The 12,087-nt window shown below is 43.6% G+C and overlaps 2 protein-coding genes and 1 pseudogene across 2 annotated transcripts; 1 reads left to right on the top strand and 2 right to left on the bottom strand.

Moving 5' to 3' along the window:
• Positions 1-695: 695 nt before the first annotated feature.
• LOC101765943 lies at positions 696-3,048 on the top strand (annotated as a pseudogene).
• Positions 3,049-3,686: 638 nt separating this feature from the next.
• Positions 3,687-6,920, bottom strand: LOC101778502 (cell division topological specificity factor homolog, chloroplastic). Its single transcript, XM_004962896.4, has 2 exons — positions 6,685-6,920; positions 3,687-4,533 (listed from the first exon to the last, which is right to left on the bottom strand). Exons 1-2 carry the CDS (start codon positions 6,781-6,783, stop codon positions 3,940-3,942), a joined length of 693 nt encoding a protein of 230 aa, XP_004962953.1. The 5' UTR covers positions 6,784-6,920; the 3' UTR covers positions 3,687-3,939.
• A 649-nt stretch (positions 6,921-7,569) lies between these two features.
• On the bottom strand, positions 7,570-10,998 carry LOC111256776 (NAD(P)H-quinone oxidoreductase subunit U, chloroplastic). Its single transcript, XM_022825310.1, has 6 exons — positions 10,866-10,998; positions 10,190-10,591; positions 9,599-9,660; positions 8,638-8,727; positions 8,419-8,553; positions 7,570-7,911 (listed from the first exon to the last, which is right to left on the bottom strand). The coding sequence occupies exons 1-6, from the start codon at positions 10,996-10,998 to the stop codon at positions 7,816-7,818; spliced, it is 918 nt and encodes a 305-aa protein (XP_022681045.1). The 3' UTR covers positions 7,570-7,815.
• Positions 10,999-12,087: the final 1,089 nt, after the last annotated feature.

The following is a 12,087-nucleotide window of genomic DNA, read 5'->3' as shown; positions in this document are numbered from 1 at the left end:
TACAGTTGGCGAAGAGCCGAAGACACAGCAACATGACAATGAATCCTCATAGACAAATAGTACAAACATTTTTTTTTTGCGAGAATACAAATAGTACAAACATGATTTTGCTTTTCCAAAGAACCTGGCACCATGGCAGCCAGCGTGCAAAAGCAAAACATTCTAGGCAGCTAACTTGGCGAACAAACTCACGCAGATTCAGGGGTCGTAGGCTCATTGGCCAGTGTTAGAGAAGTACATTGCTATACGTCAGCTTTCTCATAGGTCGTCTCATGCAGTGCGACGTAGTATTATTGCGGATGTGGAGGAGAGAGAACAAGGAGAGAGAACGAGGTCGTTGTTTCGCAAAACAACCACCTCATAAGCATAATTTTAGGAGTATGAGACGCCTACTCTACCATTGTATGAGTTGTGGTTGCTATACAACTTATAGTATTTCTATTTTTATGTGTACAAATTAAGGAAATAGAATTACTATAAGACAACAAGTTGTTTATTAAATTATCTCAAGATTACGTGTCAAATGCATGAGATCGCTTGTTAGACAATACCAATGTACTTACCCTTAGTTGAAGTATCTGTGCCTGGACGCTGTATATCCCGTCCCGTGAATGATTCTATAATTTTTTTTTCCGAGAAGACACAGGAGAGCTGTGAGAAACAAAACTGGTTTGTAACAAATGATTCTATATTTCTATCTCGACAAAGCCACGATCCGCCTCACGATCTTCATCGTTCATCAGTCATCACCGACCCGACCCGCCCCCCGGCCATGGCGCCCGAGCGGTTCCGCAGCATGCAGCTCCACGTACACGGTCACACGGATAACCAGACCTCCTCATTATCCCGCTTCCGCCACCGCGTTCGCTGATGTTCTTGTGGCGCGGCGGTGCTAGGGTTGTGGCCGGCGGCGCTATTTTTTCGTTTGCGCTAGGGTATGTTGTTGCTGATATAGCATTATCTCCTGTGGGCCTGTTCAATGTTCTGATGCAGTGTACGAACTTTTCATGTATGTAAAATTACTGAGCCAGTGTATGTTTTCTGAATGAATAGAGAACCCAGATTAATTGTTCCTTTGGGCACAAACCGTTTCAATGTATTTAGCATTCACATTACAGTTCCTCGTCTGCTGCAGCAAGAATTTGGTACCTACGATGGCTGCAGCACTCACCCCATCTGTGATGAAGTATCTTAAAAAAAGATGCAAAATTATTGAAATCTTAGCAGCAAAGGATATCATATTTACTCTTTCTCATTCTGGACTTTGTGCGGCTTTTGACCGAGGTAGGTGTTCTGAAGATGATATCTGTATCGTACATGGCACAATCTGAATATCTGCTAAAATTTGTGGGTGTCATTTGCCCTCTGCCTTTGTATTTTTGTGTCTGCAGTAACAACCAAGCGCATAGCCTTCTTGAATTTAAGCCCAGATGATGTGATTCGTAGCTTGTTCTGCAACAAGAGCAATGATTCGCTTATTACTGTATCACTTTATGCATCTGACAATTTCAGCACATTGAAGTGCAGAACAACCCCGATCGAGTAAGAACATATGCTCCAAAATTTTCTCCGAATGATGCTATATGTAACTATTATGTTTAATGTAATTTACTGTTTTTTCTTAGTTCCATGTATAAGCTGTGCAGGTGCTTTTAAATTGACTTGTTGTTTGACAATGCAACTTGCCAAAGTTCTTGGGCTGAATTGATAGATGTTTGGCATTTTCAATATTCTTGCAGGTATATTAGAAGGAATCAGTTAGATGCTGGGTTTCCTCTTTTTGAGTCCGAATCTCTGAAGTGGCCAGGATTTTTGGAGTTTGACAATGTAAATGGAAAAGTACTCATATATTCAGCACAGCATGGGTATGCCTTCTTAAACAGTCAAAATTTTTTTCACAACCATATTGATCTAATGGCCATCCTTTTATATGCAGCATCTATAATGTCTTTAACTTGGCAAACTACTCCTTTCTGTATTCAATACCAGATGAGAACGTGCAGGAGATAAAGATCAGGTTTGCATCTTACAGTATTCCAGGGGCCTAATTGATGCCTTCTTTAATTTCTTATTTCAGTCTGGGATCCATGCTCTTGATATCTGATAGAATGCCAAGTTATGTCTTATTGAAGATATTATCGATTGAGGATGGAAAGCCACTTAAATCTTTTAAGCACTTGTTGCACCCCAACAAGAAAATTGATTTCATTGAACAGTTCAATGAGAAGCTCCTGGTCACGCAAGAGGGCGAGAACCTTCAGATACTTGATGCACGGCATAATTCAGTTAATGGTATTTAATTTTTTTCTCTAGAGTAGCCCCTACTTCTTGTGAGCCTAATAATTGATGTTCTTTGTGTTGTGAAGGTTTGGAACTCTGAGCTAATTGAAGTGAGTGCCACCAAGTTTGTGATCCCTTCAGAATTCACTTTTCTGCACGAGAGAAATCTTTTCTTGACATTCCGGAATAGAATGGTAGCTGTATGGAATTTACACGGGGAGTTTGTGATTTCATTTGAAGATCATCTGCTTTGGCATGACGATTTCAGCACAAACAATATTTACATCACTAATGATCAGGATCGGATTATCTCATACTGCAAATCCGAGGCAGTGGCAGACGATGGCACAGGTCTGTACTCAAACCCATCATTTCCTCGATAAATTGTTTGCATCATTTATTTATGTAAACGGAACTGCTTTCCGCTTCCAAGTGAGATTTTTTTTAACTGGCTTGTTGTACTAGTACACTGATGTGTAAAAATGCTACGTGGTTCTGGCATTAAATCTTGCTGAGGCTGGTATATTGTATCACATTATATATGTGTATCAATATTACTAGTGAAAGTTGAGCATACCATGGAAGAACTTCTCTGGTTTGTAGAACTATTTGTGGGAAATTACCCTGACAGAAGTTCCATCTGCAGTTACTCCAATTGGGTCCATCAACATGAGTGAGATTACGACCGGCAAGTGCATCGCAAAGATTGCCACCAACGATCCTGCCCTCAGCGTCGCCCCTCGCGTAAATGATTGCAAATGTATTTGAGGCAGAACTGCTCCAGAAGCCCTCAAGGATGTTACAGCGCTGTTCTATGACGAGGACAGGAATGAGATATACACCGGCAACCAACACGGTCTGCTGCATGTGTGGTCCAATACATCCGGGTTTATTTGCGGGAAACTGTGATTGTGCAGTCGACTTCTGTATTTCTTTTTTTGTTATGCACCATGTTCTAGTTATAGCGTCCGAGTCCAACTGGCTTGATCCTGCATACCAAGCTTCTGGCGGTCAGACTGAATCTCTGAAGTGATTGCCAAATACTGTTTTCTTTCAATAGCGCTGTCGTCAGTTTTTTTTTTCAGATAGCAGTGGTTCTTTGGCTGTAAGTAGCTGGAATTTGAATGCCCAAATCAGCCATTTCTTATGAAAATGATATGCAAATATTTTCTGATAATTTGAATGCCCAAATCAGCCGCTTATTTGCAAGCGAATAATATTGGAAGATCAAAGCCTAAATGTACGATGGCATGAATGCACCTGTTGCTTTGCTGGAGTACCAGACCTTAGTATTCTGATAGTCATGCAATCCTATCGAATCCATCATTTTGAAACATGAAAGAAATTCACGGCAATTTAGCCTATAAATTGGATATCAAGTGATTCCAGGATCAGGTTCAGGTAAGTTGGCAAAGACAGAGCAACTGGACGTTATCTTCTCATAAACAAAAAAAGAATTTTGTTTTTCAAAGAACCTGGCACCTCAGGTCTACGACATAATTCCAGAATCAAGTTACAAGAAATGTGGAGCGAACAGGGATCCTAGATATTTACATCACTCTAGAGAACAAACATTCTAGCTTTCTACCCAAAGGGTTCACAAATGCAACGAACAAATGAAACATTGCGAGGAGCACACTCCAATAGCAGCACAAGGAATCAGTAGTTCTCATTGGGTACAAAGAAGTCAAATGTCACATCGACACTACCAGACGTTTCTCCAGTGTCCTTGAAGTCGACGCCAACAATTTTCCCTCTGTACTGCTCTTCTGATTCCTGGTACTCTGGCTTCACACGGCGCACAGGAACGGTTACGGAGTACACTGTGCCAAGGCCAGCATCAGTTGAGATATCCACTTGGACGTTATCCCGTGATTCTATCTCAACAAACTCAGATAGTGCCTCGATGACATTCTCCACAATCTTTTTCTTTGCTTCGTCACTGACTTCACACCTGTCTGAGAACAGGATCATCTTAAGCCTCTGTTTTGCAATGTTTGCATTGGAGTTTTCCTTTATGGTTGGCGCAGGAAAGATTATCTTCCACGCTAATTTCAGACGGTCAAGAAATCCCATGTTAACAACATTGTGAAGGAAGCCTTCCACCTCTTGAGTTATAGGAGAAAAATCCTTCCTTGAAAGAGCATAAGTCTGGGTGGAACTATGTGAACAGCTTTGACGTTCAATGATTAGCCGGCTATTTGTAAGCATATGACTGCTAGATGCTCCATGAGGAAAAGTACAAAAGTGAGCCTGCAGAATGACATAATTATAATGGTAAGAATTCCAGTATAATCAATGTGGACATTCGAGAAGCACATTGCAGTACCACAACAGTACACTAGTTTAGTTATTCATATGAGTAGTTGCATAGTTAAGTGAGCAAAGCAATGAAATGTGCATATGAAAAAAAATAACAGACCTAATCTAATAGAGCAAGAATACCCTCAATTTTGTCAAAGATGGCCTCAGAAACTCTCTTAACTCCTGCTATCTCAGGGCAGAAAAAGAATATGAAAAAAGAATGAACAAAGACCTAATCTAATAGAGAAATAATAACATGACAGAAAGGTTGATAGAAACCACATTTGATGGAGTGAACCCCCCAAATTTGGTCAAAGATAACCTCAGGAATTCTCTTAACTCCTACTGACAAGGCCAGCCTACTGTTATGCGCCATCTCGTTTCAGGACAGAAAAATGACCTCTGGTTGAGATTTATATTAAAGAAATTGAAAAGATCTTGATACACAGTATTAACTTTCTTCATTTCTATTTTCTAGCTACATTTCCAACCAGACTCGTACTTTCCAGATCTACCACCAAGTACTGATGTACAATGAAAAAGAGAAGGAACCAGGCAGTCTGGGACCTCCTTGTGTGCTCTGGCAAGTGGCAAGTACTGTAGTAGCTGGAAGTGGCATGCTTTCATGTTCATCCTACCAAAACACTAGTACTAATACTTACACAGTATGCAAAAACACATGACACAGGAAATGGTACAAAGCAAAGGGAAAAAAACAAACTAGAAAAGAGAAAGATACCAAGCAAGCTTATCTGGCAATCAGACTGTCTGGTTTTGTTAAGCAATGTTGAGACTACTAGGAATACCAACAAACATACCAACTTCACTAGCACAGCAAACCCATGTCAAATAGAGATGCCAAACCACTGCCGATTTACATTCAAGCCTAAACTTTGATGGACTGAAGTTGTATTTTCCAATGTGTTATGACACGCAGCAAAAAACTGAACGTAATTAAAAGAGACCAATAAGAAAGGAGACAAAGCGCTTAACTATGATTTCGAGCAGAGCACTATCAAATGGGACACAAAAGGTGTCCATATAAGGTAGCACAAGACAACATGAAGGGAAAATCCTTTCACCAGAAAATCAAATACAGGGCACCTATTTATGGTAGGACAACATGCAACGATACAATCAGTAACTCCAGAATGATATATTTGAGGCGACTCCCACAAATGGGTACCTTATGTTCTGAATTCAGATATATAGAATCCAGGACCAACATCAGAGTGCCAGAACAAGAACCAAATCAAAATAACACAATGATACAACTGCAGCAAACTCTTTTGCCCCAGGAATGTTGTTGCAGGACGCAGCCTAACTAATGGCCTGTTTGGTAGGGCTCCACCTAATTCTGATTCTCCAAAAGGAGTGATTCTGCGGCTGAAAGTGATTCTCTATGATAAACTTTATGGATAAATAGTTTCTGTGCAACAAGTGAATCAGGAGAAGCTATTTTTCTGAGCTCCCAGCCCCTGCCCCTTAGTTCATTTCACATAATCACTTCACGGAATCAATCAGCACAGAATCTGTTTGGAAGAGCTCCTCCTGGATTCAGCCTAGAAGCTGCTCTGGGAGCTCTGCCAAACGCACCAACATAACTTTGAATCTAGGAAAATCATAGCTCCCAAATATATAGCTAATCCTAAGGGTTATCCAGAAATGCAAGGGATTCCTTGGGCCTTCCTCACACCAGTCTGGACCCCTTAATCCTGCATTCAACTAGCACACTACTCCCCTTCTTCCAGCAGAACACATCCTCCCCTCTCTGAATTCAGATGATTTCTCCAACAACCCCTCCATTTGAATCACCCCTGGCAGTTATTAACATCTATCTAGTATTAGCCTACCAACCAACACAAAAATCCGCTACCTCTGCTGACACCACCGCACTCAGACCCAAGGCAACGCCACCCACCGGGTGGCACACACAAAACCAAGAGCGTAAGAGCAGCGCCGCGGATCCCGAAAAAAATCCCGGTCTCCCAGGCCAACCAGGCGCCATACATTCGGGCTAACTCCATCTCTACTGCGCAGGATTGAAGTAAATGCTAGGGTTCTAGGATGAACAGGGGGACGGGGAGCCGGAGCCCAGACCTTGGCGGCGGCGCCGCGGCGGAGCGGCGGGCGGATCGAGTACGCGGACGGGGCGAGGAGCGCGCGGGCCTCTCCGGCGCCGGAGATGGGCAGCGCCATGGATGCAAGCGACCGTGCTAGGGTTTTGCTCTCCTGCTGCGTTTCTTCCTTCCGCGCTGTTGAGCGTCGGCTGTTGGACTGGGCTGGACTGGACCTGGACTCGACTTGGAAGGAGGAGGCTGGAACGGCGACGCGGGTGCCAGGTGGCACCACACAAGGCTCTGCCGGTGGGCCCACTCGTCGGGATTCGAATTCGACGCGCAGAGGATTGAAGGAAATGGTGGGAAATTTGGTGGGCGTTTGGTTCCTTTTGCTTATTTTTAAGTAAATATCACATCAAATGTTTAGATACTATTTAGGAGTATTAAACGTAGGCTATTTACAAAATCCATTACATAAGTGGAGGCTAAACGGCGAGATGAACCTATTAAGCCTAATTAATCCATTATTAGCAAATGTTTACTGTAGCAACACATTATCAAATTATGGACTAATTAGGTTTAATAGATTCGTCTCGCCGTTTAGCCTCCGCTTATGTAATGGATTTTGTAAATAGTCTACGTTTAATACTCGTAATTAGTATTTAAACATTCGATGTGACGGGTAGTTAAAATAAGCACCCGAACCAAATCAGGCCCATGCTCATTGCCCTGTTGACAGTATTCACATCTCTGACCTCTCAGTAATATAATTTTCTTCACCCTTGAGAGTTTTCTGGTCTTGCGCTTGTAAGCTCATCCTATTAATATATCTTCTTATATTAATACATGCCAGCAATTTATCCTGGTCTTTTTTAAAAAAGGAGTTGTGTTGGAGTGATTTTCATCTTACGTCCTCGAGAGCTTGTTTCTTCAAGGCATGTAAATTGCGAAATCAGTAGGTTCAGCCCATACAGTCCTCTCATCTCCGACATTTAACAGCATCGCTTTAGTCGGAAACAATATCGGTGGTAATTTGGGAGTGTTTCACCTTCAGGAGGTGCAGCTATGTGCTTCAGCTAATTATCATGTGCCTGTCATGTACAACATTATTCATAGTGAAGCAATACAGTATTGGGTTACACTTTATCTTCTTTGGGGAGGTATCTAGTGCTCATCTGTTGAGGGTCACCGAGAAGGCAACAGAAAGTATGAACCACGCCAGGAAGAAGTAGCCAACAAGCGTTGTTGGGAACTCGTCTTCTGGTTCCTGTTCCATCAATATGCAACAACCCGGATCATGTTATGCACAATAAAGAGCAAAATTCACATGGATTTAACCTTTCTGTAGTAGTTAAAAAGAAATGTTTTCCAAGCAGGGACTTGAATGATATTTTTCACTTTGAACATTGTCTTTAGCTGTCTCACTATCATTAAATTATGGGACCTACATGTCACCCTCACAACCAATTATTTGGAGGGCCAGTTATCCAATTCCCCATATTTTGATCTGAAAACAGAAAATTCTTCTTTTCATCTATGTAATATGGTTGAGGTATTTTGTACTCAGGTTCGGATTTGTAAGCTCTACTAAATCCATCCTTTGCTGTTTCTTCACAAGGTGCTATTAACAGCTTCATTTGTAAAACTTTTAGAATTAACAATTCGTACTGATCATATTGGAGAATGCCGTTCAGTTAGTATTGTCAAAATTTTAAAATGACAATTCATCCTTATAAAAAAAATAGAGCTCAGTTTTCTCTGAGATGTTGCAAACCTTTGGAGGATCTGGTGCCATCTCCAGGGGATCTACTTGAAAAGGCCAGACATATCGCTCAGGTTGCCCACTTCTGGACAAGCTCCAATCATACAATCTTCTCTCTTCCTCAGTTGATAGTATGGTAAATGATTCCTACAGATGTGCAGATATGATTGAAGTACTGGAAAATGGAACAGGTGAAGTGAGGCAGTCTGGTTCCTAGTTTAGGATCAGAACCTTTAGGAGGTCATGTTCCTTGTTGAGCTCCTCTTCTTCCAGTTCTTTACTATTTAGTTCTTCACATCTTTTCTCATAGGCCGCTTTTACCTGAGAGATTGAATCCAGTTACTCAAGGATCATAGTGCTCAGCTGAAAGTTGCTACCAATTAGTGATAAATAAAGGAAGTCACTAAAACATTAAATTGAACTTGAGAGTAAAGCACACAGTAAAAGTAAACTTGAGAAGCTCCTGCACGGATAAAAGATACAAGACTGCCTTTAAATCTAATCTCCACACTGAGATTCTGGATTTCTGGTCTCTCTGGAGCTATTTGAATGAAACATGATGCACTCGACGGCCATACAAGTTCAGTTTATGCCACATGTTTGGTTGTTTTAAAAGGCTACAGAGCTAACTGCAGCTCTTAGTATAGAATTTGGTCTCTTTGGAGATAACTGCTTACTCTTACAAGGGGTGTTTGTCTGCTTGATTATTAGTATTAATAGCATTGAATGCTTTCAGTGGGTCCAAAACACCAAATATCCACAATACAACTAAAAGTTTGTACAGCACAGATCCTTCATTATTAGGGCTAGTGTACTCTACTACCTGTATTCCAAAACATAGTCATTGATAACATAAGACCATAGAGTGGCTAGACTACTATCCAACTTTAGCATAGTTGATCGATGCAAGTAGGAAGTTGTCTGCAATGGAGCAAGTCATGGCTATTGTTCAGTACTGTGTATACTTGGTGAATGGCGAAGTTTTCCACAATCTTTGCATGTACTGCGTACTTTGCTAATGTCGATGTAGATATATGCTATCTTGGGGATAAGCCAAGGAGATGGCAATATGGAGGTTGTTTAACCTCCTTGTTTACCTGGGTTAAGTCAACTCAAGGGTCCATCTCAAGAGGTTGCTAGAGTCATGGGAACTTTAAAAGGATCCATGCTATTGTGGGAAGTTTCAGTTTACCTCATCAGTAGAAGCGAGTCTTGTGATTCCAAGCCTCCCATAGTGATCAGCATCTGTAATTGCTGCAAGCATTGGAAAAATATGTTTCAATAAATACAGCTTTGCAACCGACAATGTATATTATCAAGCAACATCCATGAAAACCAGTTCCAGCATCCTGGTCATGGATACTTCGGCAGCTTATATTGGGCAGTTTATCATCATTTATCAGGACAAACAGCTCCTGATTAGAAGCTACACATACAAATACTGAGAAAAGGAGTTAAATTACATTGTTATATACAACAAGTAGCAACATTCATACATCAACCGTACCTTTTAGCCAATGTAATGCAATTACAAGTAAACGTCACATTAAACTTTCCCTTTTTTCCCCCCTCTCCTCATTGAGATTTCAGTGACAATTTTCATTGCAGCAAAACATTGTAACTGTGCTAGCCAACGCATAAAAACTCAAAAGTACCCTGAAATTGGCAAGTTTATAAGCTGCTTCCGTTTCACCCACTTCATATTTCAGAAGACACTGTTGAGCAGGAAACAACGACCTAAGAGAAGGAATGTGCCATGGGGACCAAGAAAGAAGAAACGCACCGAGGCCACGCATCGCCTTCTGCACATTGTCCGAGGAGATGAGCGAGTAGGGCGGCCGCGTGGAGGTTGCGGCGCCCCCGGCGACGTCGGTTCCCGCGTTGGGGTCCTCCGCCACCTCCGCCACCGCGGCGGCGCCCTCTGAGGCCGCGACCCCGCCATCTGCAGCGGCGCGCACCGCGCGCGGAACGACGCCAGAGCCGCGAATCGGGTGGGGAGGCAGCGGATGCGAGCGGGGGATGGAGTGCGAGAGTGGGAGCAGGAAGATGTGGCGGGCGCGAAGGCGGACGGCGCCGGCGGGGAGGTGATGCCAACGGCAGCCATGGTGGAGGCGATGGTGGGAACGAGAGCGCGGGAGATAAGGGAGGTGGGGGTGGAAATAAATGAGTTCTGAGTTTTCCTTTTCTTATTTCAGATTTACTTCAAAGCCAAATGGAGAGGCTCTGAATTCAGTCTTAAAGGATAACCCTTCAAACTTTCCTAAAATCAAAAGTTTGGTCCCCACCACTTTTCAAAAAGATGAAAGATGGTTCCTTTACCTTGTGCAAACTTTTCTATAATACGAATATTTGAGATCCCACAAATTTTCTCAAAACTCTGTAGTCCTATGAATGTTAGAAAAGGGAAACAAGACGCTGCTGGACTACATGGCCACCAAGGCGCAGCCGGTGGAGAAAACCATCTGCGTCAACGGCTTGGTGCTGAGGCCCATCTGAACGCCGCTCATCCCAGATCAGATCAGGTGGTTTGGTTTTGCCACGGACGGAGCAGGATGCGCAGAGAACGGCGCCCGCGGCTGCGAGGCGGAGCATCGACGCTGCAGGGCTGGCTCGCCTCGCCCCGGCAGCGGTGGACGCCGCGCGAGCTCGGCTCAGTGAGCGCGATGAAGGTGTGGCCTCTGCCCCGCGCTCGCTTCCACGTCCGGCCGGTTGCTCACTCCGGCTCTCCCTCGCGCAGCCCGTGCCCGCTCCTTCCTCCTGCTCTTCCCTGTCCCTCCGGTGGCTGGCTCACTGCTTTACCGGCGGCACCCACCGATACATTGAGTCATTGAATCGAAGCATGCGAGGCGAGGAGCAAAAGTCTGTTTTCCAAATCCAGCAACAACAATCTATCACCAAATGATGGAAACTACAAGTGGGCCCATATGTCAGCCGCTCCACGTCATCGTCTCGGTTCAGCTCATCACACTAGCGTGGCAAAAACAGAGGGTTTTACCTGTATGCCATTATGAAAGTTGGGTCTAACCTCCATACCCCTAAAAAGTTCGTCGACACCTGTATGCCCAAGTGCATCTTGGTTTGTCCCTCCATGCCATTCCGTCCCTATTTTCTGCTAACGGTCGTTAACTGCGCTGAGAATGGACTCAAATGCCCTTAGGCAAAGGAGGTCTGTTGAACTTAGTTGTTTGCCTCGGTGCCACTCAGAGGTCTGCTGTTTTGGCGCCAAAGGAGGCAGTGGTGTTGGCGCCAAACCCTCTGTGCTACTCTATATATACATCTTGAGCCATATCTGTTGGATCTCATCCTCTCCTCTGCTCTCTCCTTCATTCTCACTCTCATCCACTCCTGGCGCACCCCATGTCTGAAGCTTCCAGCAGCTATGGGGGGAGGGTCAAGCGGGTCCTTTGCCCGAACTGTCATGTGCTTGCCAACCGATTCATCTCCACGACAACAAAGAACCCAAACCGTGCATTTCCTATTTTGCAGTTTGTGTTCTCTGCTCATTCTTGGTTGCCCTTTTTTGTATGTTTTCCAAGTGCTAATGCTTCAGTTTCTTTGGCTTGCAGTTTGGTGGTTGTCAATACTACCAGTGGGAGGATGAAATGATGGACAGTGGCATGCAGTCACCTACAGCGCCAGATCCCCTACAGGCAGTTCCCCTGCAGGCAGTGGCACCACCTG

Source organism: Setaria italica, chromosome III (genome assembly GCF_000263155.2).
Source record: "Setaria italica strain Yugu1 chromosome III, Setaria_italica_v2.0, whole genome shotgun sequence".
Lineage (NCBI taxonomy): Eukaryota > Viridiplantae > Streptophyta > Magnoliopsida > Poales > Poaceae > Setaria > Setaria italica.
This window is presented reverse-complemented; position numbering and strand designations above follow the sequence as displayed.

What these genes read in the sequence shown, in the direction of transcription:
- LOC111256776 (XM_022825310.1), bottom strand. Translation starts at nt 10,998, where the DNA reads ATGCTCCGCCTCGCAGCCGCGGGCGCCGTTCTCTGCGCATCCTGCTCC. An exon ending in CCAAGCCGTTGACGCAGATG is followed by an intron (nt 10,592 to 10,865) that starts GTTTTCTCCACC and finishes ATCTGAAATAAG; the next exon opens with AAAAGGAAAACTCAGAACTC. An exon ending in GACTCGCTTCTACTGATGAG is followed by an intron (nt 8,728 to 9,598) that starts GTAAACTGAAAC and finishes TCAATCTCTCAG; the next exon opens with GTAAAAGCGGCCTATGAGAA.
- LOC101778502 (XM_004962896.4), bottom strand. Translation starts at nt 6,783, where the DNA reads ATGGCGCTGCCCATCTCCGGCGCCGGAGAGGCCCGCGCGCTCCTCGCC. An exon ending in GCCGCGGCGCCGCCGCCAAG is followed by an intron (nt 4,534 to 6,684) that starts GTCTGGGCTCCG and finishes GTCATTCTGCAG; the next exon opens with GCTCACTTTTGTACTTTTCC.